The 25,024-nt window shown below is 36.2% G+C and overlaps 1 protein-coding gene across 1 annotated transcript in view; it reads right to left on the bottom strand.

Annotated features, from left to right (window-relative positions):
* Positions 1-25,024, bottom strand: part of RIT2 (Ras like without CAAX 2) — a 184,670-nt gene that overhangs the window by 66,680 nt on the left and 92,966 nt on the right. The window contains exon 4 of the mRNA XM_065657149.1: positions 18,584-18,775. Within this exon, the coding sequence (XP_065513221.1) occupies positions 18,584-18,775 (192 nt within the window). The remainder of the gene's footprint in view (positions 1-18,583; positions 18,776-25,024) is intronic.

The raw sequence follows: 25,024 nt of genomic DNA, 5'->3' as shown, positions 1-25,024 counted from the left end.
GCCCAAATAATTTTGGTTTCAGCCAATTTTCTCTGTACTATTAGCCACAGGATAATTAGAATACAACTAATCTTAGTATTATAATTACTTGCAGTTTAATTCACACACTGACCTGATATTGCATACCACTAAGGCTCATTACATTTGTTTTATTAAAGCAGTGTACCAAAAATTATGTTAATGTTCTTACTAGCTACAACATAATCTTCTGGTTCATCCACACACAAAATAGCCTCCATCAAAAGTGAAATAATAAGAAGAAAAATACCACAATAAAACTTAAATGTTTACTTAGACTCTTATTTCCAGGAATCACAACTTACATAATTGTTCAGACATTTTTCACTTCATATTCCTAAACATTACGTGTAGGAAATTATATTTATGTATGCCTCTCAATATTCAAAGATACTGTATTGTGTGACAGCAGGAATTGAAATAAAATGAGTCCATAAAATAGGTGATGCCAGTGTATTAGCAGTTTGCCCTCAATATTTTGCTATAATCGTTTCAAAAGTACATTATTTTTCTTATTGAAAACTATCTATATACCCCTAATTATGGTTAAGATGTTGTTTTGTCTACAGCACAAATTAATCTTCTTTTCTATTAAAAAGAAATCTTCTGATTTTTTCCACACTCTGCCTGTTAATGATGCTTCTGTGAAGAAAATACAAGAGAAAGCTCAAAGAGAAAGAATTAAAAGAAAAAATGAAAAGAAGAGCTAGAAACTCTTAATCAGAAATTACAGACAAAGTTTATCAGTTTCTACACTAATGGTCTATTGTTGCTGAAGGCTTTTTTTAAGTGTATTTTTTTCAGTGAAACACCCACAATTATTAGCTGATTCTTAATGAAACTGATTAGAATGCAGGCCACAAAAAACAAAACCTGTGGATCAGTCATGGAAAAGCCACACTGCGTACACAGCTGAGTGAAACAGGACACAGGCAATAGCTGGGTTAACAGATTCCAACAAAGCCACTCTAAAAAAACCTCCATGTTTTAATTATTACTGACATCTTCTAATAGTCTCCAGTATACCATTTAGACAAGAAATAAGAGACTGAATTAAAGAAAACCCTGCAGGAAAGCCTTGCCTAACCTGGAGTGACACTTAATACTTGGGGGAAACACCTTAGGACAGAAGGCTTTCTGGAGTTATATGAATGACATTTTTGTTGAACAGAGTTGTATAAATTACTGAGTTCTTCCAGAATGTATGGGACCCAGAAAACGGGATTACTAGGTACATTTCTCAAATGCGATACAAAATATTAGTGCATTCAAAGGAAGTCAAGTCACTCCTTGAGATGTTTGGAGGAGGATATTATGTATAAACTGCTGCATTATTGCTGCCAGTTCATATGCACCTCTTTTATATTGACCAGAAGACCATTCTGCTATAAATACCACAAAAACACCTCGTGAAAAACAGACACTGATGTCAGGCTACACAGTCTCAGAAACAGCACTAAATTCACAGCTCATTAAAATTCAAGGCTACTATATTAGACTTATTTTTTAGGCCCAAGTCATCAATCTTGATCCAGATTTCAAGCCTTTATTTCAAGAAGCTACAGCAAAAAATAGTGAGACACGGTACTTTATATTACATTACAGAACATGACAATACATCTTGTGAATACCTGCAATTATTTAGTATGACTAGCAACTTCTGAAACTTATACTGGATTTCAATAATGAAATAGATGCTGTGATATATATATGGAACCTGTCTGATAAAAAGTTTACAGGATGGTAAATAATAGGAAAAGAAACTGCATAAAGAAATAAATAGTCAGAGTAGAACAAGCATCTCAACTTTGCCTGAAATATTAACATTTTTATTCAGTAAAAGTAGTCTACTTTTAAAAATGCAGCAATTCACATAAGGATAATGACTCAAATCATACAGACTCCTGAACAATTGAATGCAGTGTTGTTGTTTGCAGCGTTGGGAAATGAGAATGAAGTGGCAATTGCCAACCATCTCTAATATGTCTTGGTAGTCAAAGATTCAGCTCAAAGGCAGTAAAACATTTGCATCTTTTAATTTAGTAACCATGCACAGCCCACTATGCATTATGATGCTGAAGATTCAGTTCTGATGACTTGGGTCATTATTCCTCCTCACTGAAGGAGCAATGGTGTAGCAAACAACTCAAGCTACTTCCGACTTGCTGAATCTCCATCTTCATGTATACCAAGCTAAAGGAAAGCACTACGAGAATTTTATTGTCTTTGAGCTGGACTTCTTATTAAAAATGTAGAGTTTACTAAAAAGAAAGACAAAGCTTAGCAGGACATTGTTTTTCACTTATTTCTAGCTGTGCATGATGGTCAAACATTCCAAATTATGAGGAGTGTAAGCTTGAACTTGTAAGGTTTTAAATTCAATGTCGGATCTGTAAGTTCAGATCACCTCTTGATAAGTAGCAGATATCATGGATTTTTCCTTTAAGTAAACACAAGCCTAATCTTTTAAGAATGCACTATCATTAAACATCCACTTTCAAAAGCAATTTTATCCAGGCTCCTCTTCTTGGGAGAAAAGTGAATGTAAATCTGAGAGCACAGGTAGTATGCTGGTTTTTCCTTCCTGGCACGTCAAATAATTGGGATAATAGTGCTGTCTGGTGTTTTCCCTGTATTGCTATAAACATCTCAGGTCTGTGCTACAGAAAACAAACACTTTTTATGTTTCCTTATATTAGCCCTTAGATTCCAATTCATCCCTCTCCATCTTAGACAAATGGGATCACATAGATCCTTTGCCTGCTATTTGACTAGTCTTAATTATTTATTTTTTGTCTTTCAGGTTTATAACTATGCAGTAAAAGACAGGTTTAACAGCCAATAGTCCAGAATGGGAAATCCAGCTAGTGAAGCATTGAGGACATCAAATCAGTGGCACTGCTGATCAGTATTTTCCCTAGCTTGACATCTGTTTGCAAACACTCACAGACAAAATTGTTTTGAAAGGCAATGTCAGCCTTAGGCTTTGGAGCTTGCCTCCTCAGATGCGGCAGTGAATCTCTCCACCCCTTACTACTTGTTATTTTCTGCTGTGAAATGACACAAAGCATATAATCATGCACAAGGGAGACAACATTATCTGGTGTTTATATCTGATGAGCAGAAGTCAGGATTCCTGGGCTTTACCTCTGACACCATTCCTGATTCTCTTGTCACTCCTGTCTTAGGTGCATATTTAATATGTACATTAAATTAGAGAACACAACCACACACATAAGAAAAGTTTCTGGAAACCTTCAGTTTGAATTGATTTAGCTTTCAGCATGTGATGATTCTTTGGTTTTCATTTCAAGAAACTGTTCTAGTAAATGTCACCACTATTAAGAATCTCTTTGCACTTAAAGAGAAAATAAAATAATATTATAAGATGCATATATTTTTGAAAAGACTCTTGGGAACACTGTTCCAGACTGCTTTATAGTACAGACTGAAAAACTTTATCCAGTGCTTTCTTCTTCAAGCTAACATTTTCTTGGAAAATGGAGTACCTTTAAAAAAGCAACAAAGGAGAAAAAATAGAGTCCCATTGTAAACCAAGTAACAACCGGCAGTAATTATAATATAATATCAATTATTATTATATAATAATATGATTATAGGATAAGCACAGTGGTTACTCTATATTAACACCATGTTAATACTGCTGTACACATTAATTTATAATATATGAGTGTATGTAAATATAAACATTTTTTAAAGTAACGTTTTCATGAGCCTCCTCTGTCTTTGCCCTATCAAAATTAGTTCTTATGGTCAATTTTTTTGTATACGTTGCGGAAGAAAAAACATGGTGCTAAATAAATCAGCCCACATTTCTGTCTTGTACCCCATGCTGTTATCAACAGCAGAAACTTGCTTATGGACAAGACATGAAAATAAACCAAGGGTAGAGAATATGTCTGCTATATCCTTGCAGCTTCTGAGAATCTAAGGGTTGGACACTGAGCTAGAAATATAACGGTTTTTATTTAGTCCTCCTTGGGTGGCTGACTGAATAACTTTTTTAATTCATAAAAAAACCCTTTTACATTTATAATTTCTGCAGCAATGAGTTCCATAGTTTAGTTATGCATTGTATAACAATTAATATTCTTTAGTTATGTATGTTTTCCATCACATTTTCTCCCCATGTCAAAGTTCTCCCAGTTTCCTGACAGAAACATCAACATTTATGTGATGTAGCCACATATTGGAGCTGTTTAATACCTCTTTGCCTATCTACTCTTATATTTTCAAATTCTACTATATCACTTTTTAGCAGACTGGAGAAGAGGACACTACCACTTCTTACCATATTGAAGCAATGCTTATTGACATGTAGCTGTTGTCTTGTTCTGCTCTGTTCTTTATTCCCTTGCTAATATTTCAGTTTGATTTTTGGCTCCTACAGAGCATTGAGCTGACAGAAATCATTCAACAGTAATTCTAAGTTGACTTTTTTGCAGTGGTGATAACTTGTTTACAGACTTTTGCCACGTGTTAATTGTCATGGCTGTCCTTTTACTACTTTCTCATGTTCAGCATTGCATTTCATCTTATCATTCAGTTTTTAAACATATTAAGAATGACTCCTAAACCTTATCATGGTCAACTGTCATTTTCATTACCTCATGTAGTTAAATATTATTGAAAATATTTCATCCTATTGTCCAGTTACTAATTGGTATATTTACAACAGGAATATCTATATCTACATCTACATGGAATTGCAATGATAATCTCTTGTCATTGTCGACCATTTATTCCTGCCTTTTAATCCTTATTAATATGTGATGCCTTCCTTCAATTTTTTGTTTTTCACATAAAACTCTTCGGAAATTTAAGGGAAATACAGCAACTGGAAACCTGTTCACTGTATGTTTGCTGACTTAATCAAAGAACTCTGAAAGATTTGTTAGGCATGAGTAACCTCTGTGAAATCCATGATTACTTCTGCCTGTAGAAATATATTTATTCATGTACTTGTTATTTCTGTTCTTTCTTATAGTAGCTATCAATTTGCTCAGCAAAACTCAGCATTACTGGTCTGTAGCTCCCTGAACTGTTCTGAAGTTGTCATCTTCCATTTTCCTGGTGCTGATTCCATTTCGAACACAGTTAATAGTTCAGCAATTTTATACTTCAATTCTTTCACAATTATTGGGTGAATACCATCTGTTCCTGATTATTTATTACCATTCATATTATCAGTTTGTCCTAAAACCTTATTTCCAGCATGTTTATAAGCTGGCCAAGTACTGAATTTAAACAGTCTACTAGAGAAACATCCAAATCTGAAGTCCTAATTCTAAATTTTGGGAAGCTTATGTTCAGACTGCAGATCTTCTATAACCATCACTCTTGTTTAGATATAAATAATGAACTGAAATTAATGCCATAATTCCATTTTTCAGTTTTAGGTAACCACATTTCTGTCTTTCAAAATCATCTCATCATTCTCTGTCTTTCCTGTGATTGTTCAGAATACATATATTACAAAATCATTTTATTTAGGTACATTATTCATCAAGATAAAACCACAGATACAGAAGCAGGTAAAGACAGAATATTACTGACTTTGTTCAGACCTTTGGTAGATTTCTACTGAGAACCACAAACAGGGGAAAAAAGATATGGTGTAGGCACTGCTGATACTCTCATTGATAGAGAAAAATGAAGATATTCTAAATTATCTGTCTCTTTTTAGTCGCTATCTGTATAAATACAACCACATATTGAAGAAGTAGAAGGTTTAATACATTATAATGGATAACGGCATTAGGGATTTTCTTAGTAATATCTTACTACTTAATTTCAGGTATCATGGGATATATATATTTATATTACCATGTTGTGTTAATCTTCTGTCTAAATATCAGTGGTTTTTTACACAACTATTTTCTGCCAGAGATTTCAACACTATGAAGGTTTCTGCTGCTTCTTTCTGGTTTTGTGTTTTGAAGAAATATAGCCATTCCAACCCTATTTTGCTTTAATGAAACACACTTCCAAAGAACAGTAGACTTGTAGTCACAAAGTGAAGGAACTTGTTAATTAAAAGAATAAAGACGATTCCTTTACCACTGTGTATGTTTGGCATAAATGTAAGCCTTTAACTTCAGTGTGCAAGCGGAATAAAAAAAACCCTATTACTGTGTATTTTTTTATGATCGTTTTAATTAATTATCTTCTCTTTCCCTTACGGCTTTTTTATCTCTGCTCCATAAAAAGCAATTTCTCTTTTACAGATGTTCCACATCGAAAATGTCAGGCAATCAAGACAAACATAAAATTATTTTTATGTGCTAATATTCTGAAATTAATAAAATCAGTATTGTTTTTATTTTGTTGTTGTTGTTGTTCAATTTAAATGACATAAATAGCACTAGGTTGATAGCTCTAGAGAATGAAGATGTACACAGAACAGTGGTACAAATAGTGGGAGTTTCTCCAGCGTGTTCTGACAAACTAATTGCACCTCAGATTGACAAAGCATTGGCATGGTTAAAAATTCAGTTCTTACTTTTAAATTTTTATTAAGAATGCCAGGAAAGTTTTTCAGAAAAGAGCACAAGGGCACTTTCACCATTGTCCCATCTAGACATGGTTTCATACTCCAGATTCCATAGAGTTTGAAGGACAGAATACAACTGACTTCCCCGGATTTTTTGTAAGTTATATGGACACTTTTCATCTAGGAATTATCCTTATGTACAATTCTCTGTTATTAGCTTCCTCAAAACAATTGCAAAGGACTGAAGCACATACTTTCAGAAAAAAAAAAAAGCAGTATGAACGGAGACCTATGAGCTCTCCCTACCTTCTGTTTCTTCTTCCTCATGGGCTCAAAATGTTTATCAAATGAGGTACAAAACTCTAGCAAGAGTAAAGGCATCAGATGAAGCAGTGAAATACTCTTTGTTTCAAAATTTAGAAGTACAGTAACACTAAATACATTTAAAGTCTTTTACAGAAACTATTCAGGGATCAAGAAAGATTTTGTTTGCAGCCACCATCATGTCTGAAGTCCTGCCTGAAGTTTCCCAGAGAGCCTCCAGGCTTCAGTCCCACTGATCACAAAATGCTACTGACCTGTCTATAACCTCTATAACCCTCCCATTCTTCCTTTTTTTCTGAAAGATCTCAGGGATTCTCACAACTGCATATCCTCACAATCAAATCAAACTGTTCTCAAGTTCTAATTCTCTCCTGGTTTTGGGAGCATTATCATCCTGATAGGGCTAACTGGCATCACCATTCACCTTGTAGTCACAGGCAATCATCAATGAAAATATCTGATTCACTTCAGATGGGGAAAAATGGTATTAAAAGGGAATCTAACTTCTCTATAAGCAAAATTTCTTCAGTGAGGTGCACTGGGAAAGTAACTACACAGGTCTATAGCCTAAATCAAGTCAGATGACATTATAGTGTGATGAATTCTTAAAGCATATTTAACTTCAAGGAATTCATAGAACATATTGTCTGCTCCTTCCAACCTCCTGCTTTTCCAGCTTCTTTTCTGACTCCATGAAACACAAAACCACCTGCAATCCCTTCCCATTCTGTAAAAAATAACCTACTAAAAACCTTGTTTAAAAAACCATAACAACAAAACACGAGATCTCTATTTCTCTATTTTTAATTAAAGAGAGAAAATCTATGCAATTTTTTTCATACTGTATGCTAAGAAAGAGAGCAAAAGAGATTGGGAATGTCAGATAATTCTGAGAATCTGGCCATAACTCCCAGACTGGTTGCTTGCAGACAGTGTATGTCTTTTTTTTGTCTTCAGTGGAAAATGGACCAGGGTTTTGTGGCAATAGCTTGTGTATGGTTTGAAGAAATGGCTAGGAAAGTTTGACAGAACAGTAGGAAGGTCACTAGGTTTGGTCTGTAGTTTCAGTGGGCTAGCACTAAGCATGTTTAGGGTAATATCACTCAGATTTCAGAGGAGAGGGGAGAAAAACAACAAAACGTATCTGTCTCATGCATTCCTTGGGTTTAAAATCCAAGAAATCATGAGCTGTAGAAATGAATGGAATCTCAGAAACAAAGTCAAGTTTTACTTTTTTGATAAAAACGAAAGAAGAGATTGTATGAGTCACAGCTAGGAAAAGAACAGAAGAAATATCTAATTGTTTTGGTAATGACAAACATCATTAAATGTTAAGACACTGTCTTTCCCACCACCTCAGAGAAGATGTAAAGTAAATTCAAAATTTCAATTATTAACTATGTATGACAGGAATACCCAAAGGGTGGCCTGTGGTATTGATGAATAACCTACAGTGAACACATTGTTGATGTTAGATTACAATGTTAAAACTTGCAGACACATACACACACACAAAACCCTGTGCATTTGTGTTGATGTTTGTACCAGACAATTAAAAAAAAAATAAAATGACAGGACACATTATTTTTTTCCTTACTAATCTTTTTGGATTGTAGTAGGTGGTAAAAATTACATAGACGGGAACAGAGGGCAAGAATATTCCCTGAGCAACAGAGGAAATAAATGCAGCAATGACAGAAGGGATGTGCATCTTTATTTCTTTTTGAAATAACATCTGCCAGGACAAGGTGGGTGAAGATATTAAACTGTATCAACTCAAATATTGATTAATTTCAAATAAACAAGATAGCATACCTTGACTCCTAGACTCAGTCTGGGGTTCTGATCAGCAGAACTGTGTGATTAATATCACTAATGACTGTAACACCAAGACTTGAGTTCTAACATTTTATAGACGTTTAGCATCTTCAGTTTCAAGTGTAGTAGAGTGTTCTAATGTCATTTTATCATCAGTAATTTCCAGAACCTTCTTGAATTAACTATGCTATATCAGACAATTTACTCAGAGTTACAGAAGCTGCCATTATGCATTAATTTTATACTGTAAAATTTTGACACTATGGATAAGAGACTGGAAGTTTCCAGAACAGATATGAGACACAGACATTTTCCCTTTCATTTTGTTTTTCAGATTGCTTTGTTTGGGTCAGGGTTTTTTGTTTTTTTGTTGTTGTTTTGTTTGTTTGTTTGTTTGTTTTCTTTCCCTGTCATGATTACACAGCTTAAACCACATCGCATACTGTGAAGCTAAGATGCAGCTATTCTTAATCAAGTTGTTAGATCTGGATAAAACAAACCTCTCTAACTTCCTAATTCATTGGGGCGGGGGGGAGGGGAAGAAAAAAAAAAAGACAAAAAAAAAGCGCAAGCCATTAAGACAAGAATACAAGCAAGTCTTCAAAAAACAAAGATGATTAAACAGATTAATCTTTTCTTTAAATGCTAGGTCATGCTCTTGTTATTTCTGACACCACAATGAGCTGTAATTAAATTGTGGCAAAATTTTTCCTTTCAAGTAATTTGAGCTACTATTGCAAAAACGCACAGGAAGCTATCCTTGCTACAAGGAATTCACATTTTTATATAAGCATTGCACTTAGTAAATGTTGCCTCCTATGTTAATCTGCTGCTTTATCAAGGGACTCTCATTTTTACAAAGTTCTTCATTACTGTCTCACTTTCAGGACAGCATCTTTGCTCAAGTGCAGATTAACATGAAGAACACACATTAGTTCCACTCCAATTAATCATCTGCTTAAATAGTTTCCTGAACCGGAACTGTAGTAAATAATACATAAGAGTTATATTGAAACCTTGATTTTGCTGATGTAAAAATAGCAGCAAGTATATAAAAAAATATGATATCTTCCCACTGCATGCCACTCTCTTTCACGTATATGTGCCCCTGTGAAGAAAATTAGAGGAAAAATCTCAAGAGGTCACGTTGCTTCAGGGATGGATGGTGGAGAGGCAAAACTGTGCCCCAATTAGTACTGCTGGATGTGGTATATTCATGCCTCTCTCATTTCTGCATTAAGAACAGGGTGATGCCTGGCTTATGCACAGTGTGCAAGAGGAAGATTCGCAGACAGGATGATGAACATTCCAGCAAATAAACTGAAAATTAATAAAATGGAATTTTGCAACCAGACTTTTGGAGCACCGGTCCTGGAGCTGGACAGGAACCAAAGTGAGAGTCATACACAGCTGTCTACTTACAACTTTCTCTGCTGGTTAAAAAAAATAAGTCCTTCAGGGATAATTAACTTCCTTGCAAACTTTGATTTCCAGCACAGGAAATTTTTCAGGCTTCTTCCTAAGCCCTATCCACTCAACAAATGATCCCACTGTGATTTTCCTTGCAAGCTGTATGTCTTTTTGTGGTCACTGTGCAACCAATGGGTTTCCCTCTGAGAGACTCTGAGGAATGCAACAACATCCTGGACTTTTTCACAAACAAGCCCTGCACAAGGCTGTTTTGCAGTAGGATTGTGTGGGTAGTTTTCCAACATCACTTGCTTGATTTAGTTAAGAAGAATTATCTTGATGGCATGACTGACAAATAAAAGTGCATTAAAGTCTTCACAACAGCTAATCTCCCAATTTACATACCAAACAGACAAATCTCATAGTCCAAGTTCACTGTGAGGAGCAATCTAGATCAAGAAGACACTCTGCTCTGCACTGGTGTGGACTCACCTGGAACACTGTGTGCAGATCTGGATGCCATCGAATTAAAAATATATTAGGCTACTGCAGAGTGTCCAGAAGAAGGCTACAAAGTTGGTGAAAGGTTTGGAGGAGAATCCGTAAGAGGAGCGGCTAAAGTCACTTGGTTTGTTCAGCCTGGAGAAAAGTAGACTAAGAGTAGACTTCATCACGATCTACAGCTTCCTCACAAGGGGAGGAGGAGGGACAGACACCAAACTCTTCTCTCTAGTGACCAATGACAGAATCCAAGGGAATGGCAGGAAAGTGTGCCAGGGGAAGTTTAGGCTAGACATTAAGAAGAGGTTCTTAACCCAGAGAGCGGTGGAGCATTGGAACAGGCTCCCCAGAGAGGTGTCACGGTCCCAAGCCTGACAGTGTTCAAGAAGAGACTGGACGACATCCTCAGACACATGGTGTGAACTGTGGGGTTGCCATATGCAGAGACAAGAGTTGGACTCAATGATCCCTGTGGGTCCCTTCCAACTCAGGACATTCTGTGCTCTCATTACATGATTTTATATGCTCTATGCCCTCTGAGTTGGATGGTGAAGGTAAACCGGATGAAGGTAATTAAGTACTGGGAGACTTTTAAAACAACATAAAGCATGTTGCTGTTTAATATCTCTGGCCATGATGTGACCTCGCAGCACCATCCCTAGTGTATATCCTTTGCTACATGTTTTCTGTTCTGCTTTGGCTACAAGCAATTAGTTGCCTCTGTCTTTATCTCTGAATATCCAGGTTTTCTCTTATAAAAGTTTGGGGGTTTTTTACCTGCAGTTCAGCTATTATTTATTCTCTTATAGAGCAGCTTGCTATCTGCATCTTTGTTTGTTTCAAACGTCTTCTGCTCTGTGATGAAGGGATTACAGATCTTACTGGATAGTTCACTAGAGCTTAACACAATTATCTTGGCATGCACGAAGAACAGTGTAGTCAGCAGGACCAGTAAAAGTGATTGTCCCACTGTATTGGGCACTGTTGAGGATGCACGTTGAATCCTGGGGTCAGTTTTGGACCTCTGACTATAAAAAGACTTTGAGGTGCTGGAGCAAGTTCAAAGAAGGGCAACAAAGCTGGTTAAGGGTCTGGAGCACAAGTTCGATGGGTAGCAGCTGAGGGATCTGGGAGGGTTTAGCCTGGAGAAAAGGAGGTTGAGGGGAGACCTTCTTGCTCTCTATAGCTGCCTGAAAGGAGGTTGTCGCATGGAGGGTGTTGGTCTCTTCTCTCAGGTAGCAAGTGATAGGACAAGAAGAAATGGCCTCAAGTTACACCAGAGAAGGTTCAGATTGGATAATAAGCAAAAAATTTTCACTGAAAGGGTTGTCAGGCACTGGAATAGGCTGCCCAGGGAAGTGGTTGAGTCACCATCTCTGGAGGGATTTAAAAGATTTGGAGATGAGGCTCTCAGGGACATGGTTTAGTGCTAAAGTTCAGTTACAGTTGGACTCAGTGCTCCTGAGGGTCTCTTCCAAACAAAATAATTCTATGATTCTACGAAAAATGACCCAACAGTTACATTACAATTTTCAGCCTGTGTAATATGAAGATGTGGTTTGGGCTTTTTTGTGGAAATATAAATCCATTGTAATGACAATGATGTAAACCTTGCATAAAAGAACATTTGCTAGATACAGTTGAGTTAATAATAGTAGAATTTCCTTCCAAGATACTAGAACTCCCAAACTGACTTTTATAATTGCATTGGCATAGACAAGCATAACCTTTTTGGTGGGCAGAGCAAACACAAATGGATTTTGTGTAGATGATGTAAGGAAGAATTCTTAGGACAATGAAGAGTGTGAAAAAATGTTGGAAAATCAAAATCAATTAAAAATAAATAGAAATTAGAGGTGTAGAGGAATAAAACAGAATCCAGATATATATTGGTAATGTAAGAAAATCATTATCAAAGGTTTGACAGTTTTCTAAGATAGTAAAACTTCATGACAACTTCAATATTTTTATTTCCAAATATTCAGACAACTGTCATGGCACCATCAAAACAGCAAAAGTGGCTTACATTATTCAGAACTTGAAGAGTAAAAGAAGAATATGATGTGATTTCATGTAGGAAAGGCAATATTTACATAAGTGAATGTGAGTGACTAAAGCACCTCCTTACAAATGTAATTCATCCTCAGCAAGCATTTATGCCAGTGAAATTGAACTGCATGGAGGTCCATGGACATTGAAGAGCCAAGATGACATCAAGGTGTATGAAGGAATTAATCAAAAAACTAATTGCAACATTCAAATACATAGTTTTGAAGAATTTTCTCTTCAGTGCCATAGTCTCTGCTGGCTTGTTTCCACTAAGGATACCACTATGGTTTTTGTAGTTGTTATTTAGACTAAACCTGCCTGAATGCATCTGAGATATTGTAAGATCAGAGCTCACACTGATATTCAGAAGGGACTGCCACCTAACAATGATGTTTTATTAGATTCTATTCATTCAAATACCAAAGGAAACCTGACCATGCTGTCTGTAGTTAGTAGCAACAATAATAACAGAATGAATCAGTGAGTTTACATTCTCAACTGAATGGACATCACAAACAATTCTGTTAGTCTTTGTCTCACCCAAGTATTGCTGTATAAAGGCTGGGAGGATAGCTGTCCTTGCCTCCCTTTACAGTCTGCAGACAGACAGACATCTTCATAGACAGATTAATCTTATTTTATAATACACTTCTACGATATGTGATAATTTATGTTTTTCTGTATAGATTTCACAGAGCATCTGGCCAACTCATTTAGGCTAATGTTAACTCAAAAATATACGATTCTTTGTCATTAAATAACAGTAAATGCACTTCCCTTGACTTGCAGTTAAAGAGTTCAGAAAAAACAATGAAATCTTTCACCCTTTGTGTAGGGCACTGGCCTGAGAAATGGGAAACAGGAACGTTCAGTAGACAACCTCTTAAATGTTTTTAAGAGAAGATGGAACTGCTGGTGGTAAATGACATTTACAAAATGGAGAGCTGTTTTAACCACAAAAGCAAAGGAATTCAGCTTGATGCTAAGGTAACAATTTCAGAATACTGCAGTTTAATGACTGCTATGAGTAAGAGAGCGTTTAGTAAACAGTGCTTCATAGTCATGAGCTGGAAAATGAAATAAAATATAATCTCATATTCTGTAAGTATTTTCAGTGTCTCAGCCAGGCACCAGAAAGTATAGACTGACTATGTTTGAAATATATTGAACAGTTATTCATGCAAAAGAGACTGAAACAAAACAATTTAAAACAAACTAACAAACCAAACAAAGCCCCATAACACTGTCTAGTACTCAACAGGTATTTAATGTTTTTGGGAGCTGGCATGAAAATAGAACAATTGTCAAAACAAAAAAGCTAAAAATGGATGCTCACAATATCTGATAACCAGTCAGCTCATCTTGAACAAATTACAAAATAAAACCTCATTGAAGTAAAAATGTTCTGTGGGCAGCTGATTCAGATCATAAGAACGTACAGAGCTACTGTAATCCTGATTTGAGAATTATCTTATTGTATAATAAAATATAATAAATCCCTTATAATTAAATAAGATATTGTTCCATGTTAAAGACAGATTTCATATTGATTTCATATTTTTAATGAAGGAAGGAGGCTGTAGTGGGAGAGAGAAGGAAGAAAATGCTCTCAAAATACTGCCCCTGCTCATATTTGTGCTTGAAGCCAATAAGACTATTCATGTGTGGAAGAATAAAAAACTTTTCAGGACCAAGACTGTACTGGCAAAACTAACAGCCTTGATGACAGGCTTCCCAGGGAGACCAGGAGTTGAACGAAGCGTGAGCTGCCCTGTTAACCTCGGACTCAATGGACATGATATTATCCATAGATTCAACTGACCCCACAGCTTATTCTTCTGCGGTCCAACAAGAGTATAAGGAAAACTGCTCCATAAAGGATATGCAATTTCTACATAGGTGGAAATTCTAGAGAGATTCTCAAATCCACATTAAAAGTTCGAAAAAGCTGCCAGGAAACATCTATTCTTTCTAGCTCAGGGCTACAGTACATTGTTCAAAGGAGCTTATGTAGTTATAGTAGTCACCCTCTGAATTGCTGAATGTAATATATTGCAATGATCAGTAGGAAAAGTCTTATGTATATTTGTTTCAAACAATGCTCACCAGTGCCACGTGTCTTTAATATAAAATATTTTAATTAAAGCTGCAATTTAACATTAGCATGGCCAGAGTTCAAATAGGATCAGCTGTTTATTGTATTTTTGAAGATGAATGTGTTTTAATTAGATGCTTATCCATTATACAGATTTTAAACTTCAGTAAGAATGAGAAGTTCATCTGGGGTAAAGTGACAAATCTTACCTGAAGTGGAAGTATCTATTGTACTTCATATCTGCTGGTCCTAAATGTTTCTGGAATTCTAAAGACATTACAAGTCATATACAACCTATCTTTATTAATCTAAGGACTTTCGTGTTAAAAAAACACTGAAATTAAAATTATATCTAACGAAGCACTTAGTACTCTACTTTTTACAACAAACACATGTTGGATAAAATATATATGATACTTGAATATTTCTTAAAGCAATGGCTAAAAATCTAAGAATGAGCACAGATGAATGCCTTAACCACTTCTGTTCATTCACTTTGCCAGTGAATCTTTAAATACAAAATGGAACATGGTCAGAAAGGACTAGATGCAGCTGTAGCAGGAATGAATGGAAAGGAATGGAGAACGGCAGAAGCCTTGCCACCAGATTGAATATGCATATCAAGATAAAAAGTTATGATATTTTTTTCTCCATAGTTGTTTCACAGTTGTTCCCCCGCATTGTTTCAGAGAAAATGGGAAGTGTTTAATCTTTAGGCTGGTGGATGTAATTATTATTTTTTATTTAAGAAGTACAGACAAGCCCATTTCTTAAGACATTAAAAAAGGCAGGCATAGTTAAAGACAACAAAAATTTCATTGAAGCCATCAGAAAATAAAAACATTATTTAAAAATAAAAGCTTTTTGGTGCAATTTTTCAGTAGTGTTCCTCCTAGCACAAAATTTTAATTGCAGATTGGTTTTATTCTTGTAGTCCTGTTGATAGATTTCAGGCAAGTGACATACATCATTAATCGTATTGTATAGGGGATCACATTTTGAAAAAGAGCTTTGTCTGGCTGAACTACTACATCCTGTCTGATTACTGTGGAATTGACATTAAATGGAAATGATGCCCGGGAATGTCGAACTTAATGTTATGTTTCCACATACCATGAATAACATTACAGTAGCTTTAATGAATTTCATAGGACAAAAATGTTGTTAATCAAAGCAACAATATTAGCCCTGGTGCCCTGGCTGAATTTCAATCTGGGTAATTGCATTCTGACACTTACTATTGCTCAGTTCTTTGCATTTGGTATGTTTGTATACCTCACTGTTTTTTCACTGATATGTTAATGCCATGCATCGTCAGACCATTTTTTTCTGTCACCCCAATTAGCTGGCTACCACTTTAGACCATCCAAGCACTTTTAATGAAGCTGTAACTACAGTACATGACCTTGAAAATATTCCTTTCACTCTACTTTCCCACAGTTCATCAAGTTACTTAGATATTGCTTAACCTAATGGGTAAGCATAGATATAGCATGTTTCAGTGTTTGTTAAACATACAGCACAACCTCACTTCCCAGTACTGAAATAATAAGCTGCCAAAATCCATTAATATGTGTTTAAAGCTGGACACAGAGATGACCTCCCATGCATTAGTGATTCACTTGAGGTCTGAGAGGCACTCTGAGCGGTATCTCCTAGTCACCTCCACTTAACCGTACTTTGCTTTGAATTATGGAGTGGTCTCTGAGAACATTACCTGAACTATGGATGAAATTTAAGTGAAGATATGCTTCAGGAGCGCAACTTGTACACCTCATTACCAGCAAATCATGGAGACAATGGCCCTGGAGTAGAGCTAGTCCAAAGCTAAATATCAGTTTCCAAACTGTGGACTTCAGAGTAAGCTGGTTTTTTTTTTTTATACAGTTCTGTTCTTGTTGGTTTGTGCTACTTGCTCCTGTAGACATATTCAAGAGCTTTATTCAAAGGAGTAGATTTGCATTGTATTATCTTACTAGTCTTCGATATGAGAGTGTCCCGTGGCTCAAAGCCTGGAATGCAGAATATTTGAGAAAACTCTTCTGACTTTGCCGTGTTTGTTGACAGCCGTAGAGGGGTTATAGAGGAAAATATTCTGAAGACCTAAGTCCTAAAACTTTTGAAAAAAGGTAGGACCATGATTTGGAACTGCCTTGATACACATTCAGACAAGATCTTCAGTGACAACCTTGTATGACAGTTTTTTTGTGTCTGTCACATCTCAAAGACATAATTTCTAATATAATTCCCAAGAGCCTCCCCATGCCCTTTAATCTTGAGTACTGCTTGTGATATTTAATTCAGGCACTCAGGCACAGTGATTTTCCATTTTGGGAGACCAGACAAGATCATCAAGGCCCATGTAAAACATTTAAATTGGACATACATTTTTGTGTGCATTGACAGGGATTAAAATATAAATGGCAAATAAAACACAAGATCAGAAAGAGGTAGTGCCAAATATAACTCTCTTCTGAGAGTTATCATATCATTTAGTGAATAAAGCATTCCTGAAAACCTCATCTATAGGTAACTGTAGGTGATCAATTATATCCCATTTTTGTTGGGGTGAGGTGCAGTGTCCTGTTTGCTCAGCAGAACAACTCGATCCACATCACTCCCCATCTGGTATAGAACTGCCCTATAAGCTGCACAGATTGAACTCTATGTTGCATATGGCACTGTTGTTTGAAGTCTCAAGCTGTGTGTCAAACTGCACCTGGATTGTCACCATTAAGGTTTTGCACAGTCTGATTTATGGGGAAGGTCAATGATTTGGAAACAAATGTGAAGTTTTAAATGTAGATCATTAGATCTTGATGACTAATTTCAGGCTTAACACTACCTTGGATTTTCTTCAGGTAGAAGAAAGAAGACAAAGAAATGGGGAGAAGATTGACAAGATAAGTGGAAAAGAGTAGGCAGGATCATGTGAGCACAGATGCTAATGAACTGAAAAACCCCATTTTATTTAACTGTTACACATGTCTGCACAGAACTCAGTCATTTGAAAGTAATTGTAATGTGCATAAAGAGCCTCTTAAGATTTCTATGTAGGGAAATCTTTTTCTCCCCCTTTTTGAAGTTTCTGCTTAGGTTTAAGGATATTTCCCATTCAGTATCAGGTCACAACCAAGCAATTTCTAAGATACTCTCTCTCCGACTCACTCCCTTGCACACATACGTCAACATAAACAGCAAGTAGGAAGCAGAAAGGAAGTAAAAGAATGAGCAAAGGCCTTGAGAGAGCCACAGACAATGCCGTCATAGTCAAATAAATTTACTGCTCTATGGGTGGCAGTGGTTCAAGTTTTGTATACAGATCAAAGTGCATTCAGATCTTGGATGTTCTCATGTTACCTGAACTCCCTAAGAACACAGCCACTGGCTTTTCAGTCAAAGACAATCTTATATATATTTATCCATTTTAACTAGATTTTTTTTTCAGTTTGAGTTTGAGAAATCATTGAATGTAGTATCTTTATGAAACAAACAAACCAATCAACCAAACACCTGTATGATCTGTATGGCTGGTAACTTCCCAAGAAAACAGGGGTTTTGCCACAAAGATCCTGACAATCTCCTTCCATGTTGGACACATATGTAACTTCCAACAAAAAAAGTGACATTCCTTTTCAAGTAAATACATTGATTGGCCAAGTCTACTTTAAGATCCATAACATGAATGAAAAGTACTGCCAAGTTCTTAATTTATTATAAATCCTAGTGTGTTGTTCTTTCATTAAATCTCATCTTGTGCTAATAATTCTCAGCAGTACTGTACAACATATGCTACAGAAATCCCTGAGGTAACCAAAGAAAACCACAACACAAACAGCAGAGAATTTGCTTACTTGTCTGAACTCTTCAAGATCTATTTTGTTTCCCACAAGTACCAAGGGGATGTCATAGGTGTGCCGGACACGATAAATTAGTTCCTTAAACTCAGCAGCTTCTTGAAAGGATTGGCGGTCTGTGATGGAATAGCAGATAATGAAGCCTTCTCCGCCTCTCATATATTGGTCCCTCATGGCTGTGAATTCTGCCTGTGGAACAGGAAGAACATGCTCAGTAATTTTGCAAACAAAATTATCCACCTGCAAATAAGTAACTTGCCAAAAAATTCCCCCATTCCCTACATAATTTCACATTGCTTGTTTTACAGTTTTAAATACTGCTTGCTGAAACTTGTTCATCCTTCTTTGGTCATCATCCTGGGTAATACATCACCAGGATTCCTCTTAAGACCTTTTTTTTTCTTAAACATTTTGCATTAAAGGAAGTCTATCTTCTTAGAATATGAACTTATTATGCTGGTGCCTACATATAGAAAATACTGTTGCACATTATTTCTAGAACCTTCTGCAGTGCTTTCAGTACACATAGATGACCTGCAATTGAATGAAAGCTGACAGGTGTAAAAGAAGAGCTATATGAGTATCAAGTGACTGCAGACAGGTATAAACTCCTTATTATGCACTTAATTCAAAAGCTCAATAGTATCAAAAAGATATTAATTGACTCCCAGCCGCTTTGGAACAGTGCCTAGCAAAACAGGAATAGAATCTGCAAAAAGTTATGCTCTTTCAAATTCTTTCAGAGAAGCTGGGGGTTTCAGCTCAATGTGGGGTAATACCATTAAATGAAAAGGAACAATTTCAAATAGTGTGAGAACTGGCCTAGTTTTCTTTTCCTGCATTTTCCTCTACTTATGCATGTATTTATTGTCACAGCAACACTTCTGATTATAAGTATGGTTTTTCAGAAGTATTTAACTGCAACATTGTACAAAATTCAAGATTTTGTTTTCACAAACTAGTCTCAAGAGCTGTGGCTCAAGAATATGTTCTAAAGCCAGTTTCTTTTTCAAGTTTGATTGCTCTTCTTGATCACAGCCCAGAATAACCCAACACCATGGCAACAGTCGGTCAGGATCAGAATTCTCCTGACAGAATCAGTTCTCTAGAGATATTAAGATGCAGGAAGGTCTGATAAAGCAAGAAATACACTTATCAACATTGGACCGTTTCTATGAGCAGCAGTATACAATATCACTTATTGTATTTTTCACTGTGTTGAGAATTTAGGCTAGAGTTTTTAAAACAGTTTACATTACAGATATATCCTCAGTTCTTGCTGAACATTGAAGGGAATATATTGCTTATGCTCTTTTAAAAGTCTCAGCCTTAAATCTCCCCCAATAGTCACTCATGTTGATTGATGATACTTCCTGTGAATAGACTTTCCTGTTGACCATTATCATTTATTCATGATGTATCTTTTACCCAAGGGCTTTCTTATATATCATTCAAAATATTTCACCTGCTGCAGGAAAAAGTTCATAGACTAAGCTCTGAAATAGCAGACTAATAGGCAATTTAAGGGTAAGATTCTGCTTTGAGACTTACTCAGAATTTCAAAATCTCTAAACTACCACCACTGGCATCCCAAGAGAGTTTATTAACTACTAAGCTACAGCGTAGGGTAGATGAGGCCATATTCTATCCTGTTGTCTTGAAACTATGTGTGTAAGAAGTAGGGCAGCAGTGGGGAGAAAAACAGAAGACGTCAAACAAAATTTTACACTCTGCTGGTTTGGGAGAGAAAATAAGTGGAGATCTGTCTCCGTTCCCAGGTCTTTGCCTGCCATCTGTATTAGATAGCCACTGGATTAACAAACAAAGTAATACCCAACTGGAGACCATACCCAGGGTCTCCAAGATATGGGCAAGTGTTAATGACTAAACACAGACACTTACTCCTTCTCCCTTATTCACCCTCAGATTCCAAGTTTTCCTGACACAGCTAGGGTCTCTCTGCAGCCTCTGATCCCCTGTGCCCTGATTTTCTTCTCTTTGCATCAACCGCCAAAGGCTGTTTTGCACCATGATTAGTAAGGTAATCTCCTTTGTAGGAAGAGTTGAACAAGATCAGGAACCTCTCAGGCTGAGCAGACAATGGAAACCTTAAGTGGAGTGAAACTTGTGGATTAAGGCTCCTGAATTTAGCTGTCTGCATAGCTGCAGGCCACTGAGCCCCTGTAATGGATAATGGTGAGCAAGTCAATGCAATTAATGGACAACAAATTGCCTCTGCTGATGAAAAATAGTTCTCTCTTTAATTATCTAACTAACTATTTTTTGTTTATCTGGTTTAGAGAGAGCTGAACATTTACAGAACTGCATGAAGCCACTAGATCCCATGTAGGCAACTAAAAGTAGATGTTTTGACATAGAACCTAAATTTCAGCCCAGATAACCTGTCTTCCTGGTTTAGAGATTTCATAAATCACCTACTGTGACATTGTATGATTATTATGCACAGCCTTTTAGAAAGAATTAACTCTGCTTAAGTGAGATTATCCACCTATAGGAAGTACTCAGAACTTTGTACATCCATTTATAGCCATTCATGGCAAGAAGGAATTAGGTCACGTATCCCTCTTTAAGTTACTCACAGTAAGGGACTTCCTGCAGCATGAGAACTCAGAGGATCACTTCCCAAGAATTCTTCATGACTTTCTTTGACTCCCAAGAGAACCTGGCCTCCTAATTTTTATATTGGATTATTGCAAAGAGACAAAGTCTTCAGCTTTTAGACACTGCCATTCTTGAGTCAAAGTAATTTACCTAGTCATTCTGGTTCATGACTGGGCAAAATTATGACTTTAAGGGTAAGAAAGAATTTCCTTCTGCAATTTTTTATTATGACATATTGTTGCTATTGATGTATTTGACTAAACAGCCAAAATACTTTAGCGTCATGTTTGCAGTGATCCGTTTTCAGAGACAATAATTATTCTTTGTAAACTGGACTGGGGACATCTACTTGGTTTTCTGTTGTTAACTCAGTCATTTCCATTCTTATTTTTTTGATGTTGACTTTTGCTTCTCAGCTTTTTCCCCTTGGCATGGTTGCTCATTACAGAGTCAAGGACTCCAAGGTCAAACATAAATAAACCTTTTATTTGATTTCAAAAAAAGTGTTTATTTTCCTCTGTTCGCCAAGAACCCCAACATAATAATATATACTCAGAAAAAGAACAAATACAATTTCCAGTAAACATACTATAACCCTTGCTGTAATAATGTATACATATTACATATACAAGCCAAATGACTAAGATTTATTAAATCTCTTTGTTCACTTTTTATTTCAAGTCCCACTCCAGATTTAACAGTTTATATGTATCCCTACAGTAAGCAGAACTAAAATTCAAGTTCGACTGGGTTCAAAGGTAGATGGAGATGGACCTAAAGGTTTTACAGATTTTTCAGTGGTTTTATTTTTATATTTTGCCTGTTTCTCTTATAAAATAAACAGCTGTGTACCTGTGCAGTTGGCACACTAATATCTTTTTTAATTGTTTCCTGCCTTAAAAGTGGCTTTTTAAAAAATTATTCAGGAACAGTACTAGATGTTATTTGCTACTCAATAAGGGGAAAATATGAAACATTACCAAGTCCGTAAATGCCAAAGGGAAGTGACAAAACAAAATCACACCTCCTTAAAAGGAAATCAATTCTGAGTATTAATGTGAAGATTTGTCATACTTATAGCACTTTGAAGCTTGATATCAATCTCTAATACTCTCTTATGTATTATGACTAAGACTTAACTGAAAACTGTGGTAAGAAATCTTCTGAAACAAAATCACCATTCTTCTTGGGAGAGATGTTATACTTGAGAACAAGCATCAAATCTGGATAGAAACAAAATAAAACTTTTCTAAAAGCTGAAAGAAGGCAGAATAATATTTTCATTTTCTTTTTCCATTATAATTGATTGCAGAAAAAACCTGATAGCAATCCCCATATGTTTTTATATGTCTATTTGTTGTTGAGGAAAGTTAGCAAGAAAATCTCTCAGTGATTATGTTGCTCCTGAATAGATGTCACGTTTGCCCTTTATTAGTTATCAGGCATCTCACAAGATTTTTTAGAGGTGACAGAATGACCGCGCAGTAACAAAGAACAGCTTCCTCAGCATGCTCAGATGCATCCTATCCTGTTCTACTGAACTGCATACACCCAGCTTAACTAACTCATCCCTTGTTGGTCTCCCTCTGCTAAGGGTAGTGTGTCTCTTCCTCAGGCTTTCCTGGGAGGCATTAAGACCTGGGAGGCATAAGAGCACAGCTTGCCTTTAAAGGCTGGTATAGATAAAGTCCTAAGTGTGTTAGTCCTTTGCATGTTCCTCATCATCAGGCCACTCACTAATTTCAGCAGCTGTCCCACATTTTTTTCTGGTCTCTGTTTAGTCGCCAGTGTTCTTGTAGAAACCTATATCATTGCCTTGTGCATCTTTCAAAAGTTTTAGTTCTGGCAACACCTTGGGTTTCATAATCCAATCCATTCATGACCAGGAAATACTTTCATACTTACCTTTGGGTGACTGTCCCCATTTCCACATTTCATTCTTCTGTATATGCTTGCTTTTTCTATAATGTTTTAGGAGAACAACTTAGCAAATAAGAAAATATTTAATCTCTGTTTTCTCTCTGTCATCTTGATTTATGGTCTTTTATCCCACTTTTCATAACAAGCAAGAGAAAGCTTTTCATAAAAAGCAATATTTTAATTAGTTTTCAAATTAATATTGTTTTCATAGAAATATAAATAGAATTTGTATGTGGTTGGTTTGTTTGTTTGTTTGTGGGTTTTGGTTGTTGTTGTGGTGGGTTTTTTTTGCTTTGTTTTGCTGTTTGTTTGTTTGATTAGATATTAGAATCCCTTCCAAGCAAGATCAGTCTCTGAATGTCTCCAAAAGTGGAAAAAAAGGCATTGAGCAGCAAAGTCAAATAGACTACATTTAGATACCTAAATCCTTATGAAGGATTAGTTTATGTGTTGCTATCAAACACAACAGTCTGAATCTAATGCACAGCTCAGGGCAACTCTGCCTTGCTGATTCTAAGAATCAAGGAAGATAAATCACAAAGTTCACTGGTTCTTTACTGTTTACTAAGTATTTCCTTCTGAACAATGCTGGACAAAGAGCTTTGGGCTAGAAAACCTTTTATCTAACTCAGAATAGAAATTGTTAAGAAGCAACCTCTTCCACATCACCATTTTACAGTAGCAGAACTAAAAACTGAAGCCAATTCTCCTGGTTCCCCATGTTATGCATTGCTAATAGAAGGCCTTGTCAGCCCCAAAATGATAAGAGAAAAAGAGGGGGAAGAACTAATGAAAAAAAAAAAAGGACACAGGCAGTGAGCAGTGGGTCACCGTATCTGTCCCTTCATTTTCATTGTGTTGTGATGTGTTCAAGGAGGAAACAGGGTGCGACACTTAGAAGTGCCATCCTTCTCCACACTCCTCTGAAGTATAGTGCTTAGAAATTTAAAGACACCTCAGAAATAAAGGTGTCATGTTTTTCAAACTACACACACCCTCCACACATTTTGATGTCTGTTTTTTTTTTATTATGATCTTGGCTTGTATGTCTGGAAGAGGTCAGAGTCTCCCCAGGGAGGCCAGCCTCACAGTTTGAGAAATGCCACTTTCTATATCTTCTTGTCTTATGTTCTGCTTGACTTTAGAAACAGGAATCTGCTAACAGATGTTCTTAATCAAAGCTGTCTCCCTGATTACCACAGGGGTCAGTCTTATTAGAAAGGGTTTTTTTACATTTCTAGTGAACACTGGAGGAGGGGAGGGTAAATTCCTGGAAACAGGTAAGATATTGTTCATGGGTGGCAATGAACAAACAAGGGTAAAATGAATAAGAAGGACACAGGAAACTCAGTGAGGAAAAACAAATCTTTCAAAAAGAAAATGAGAGAAAGAAAAGTAATGACCACATAACAACAGAAGTATGTGAAAATACGTCGTTGAATTTTTGGTTACAAAAAAGTTGAGAATTTCTTCTATTTTAGGAAAGTTTTTACCAATATGGACAAAGAGTACTTTTAGCAACAAATATTTCTGTTTGGTTTTTAAAGCCAAAGTGCAACCCTCCCTTATCTCTCTGTTAATAAATTACCTCACTTATAAACATCAGAGTTGGCTTTACTGGGGTTACATATAATTCACCTGGCACTGCTTGTCATAGGGTGTGCTTTTGTTTTCTCTTACCCCTGAAATATATTTGCCACACTGGTGAGAAGTGCTGTGATAATTATTTGGTTTTTACTACTTTTTCAGACTTCTTTTTTCTTTTTTTTTTTTTTTTTTGGGTGGGGGGAAGGCAGCAGATGTAAATAGCTTTCAAAAGCTTATTTGTAAAGGCAAGCAGCAAGAAACCTGCAGCAGTTACATTTAAAATGAGAAAGCATCTAGATAGGAAGTTGA

Source organism: Caloenas nicobarica, chromosome Z (genome assembly GCF_036013445.1).
Source record: "Caloenas nicobarica isolate bCalNic1 chromosome Z, bCalNic1.hap1, whole genome shotgun sequence".
NCBI classification, from domain to species: domain Eukaryota; kingdom Metazoa; phylum Chordata; class Aves; order Columbiformes; family Columbidae; genus Caloenas; species Caloenas nicobarica.
The sequence above is the reverse complement of the archived record's forward strand: the minus strand, read 5'-3'. Positions and strand labels throughout refer to the sequence as shown.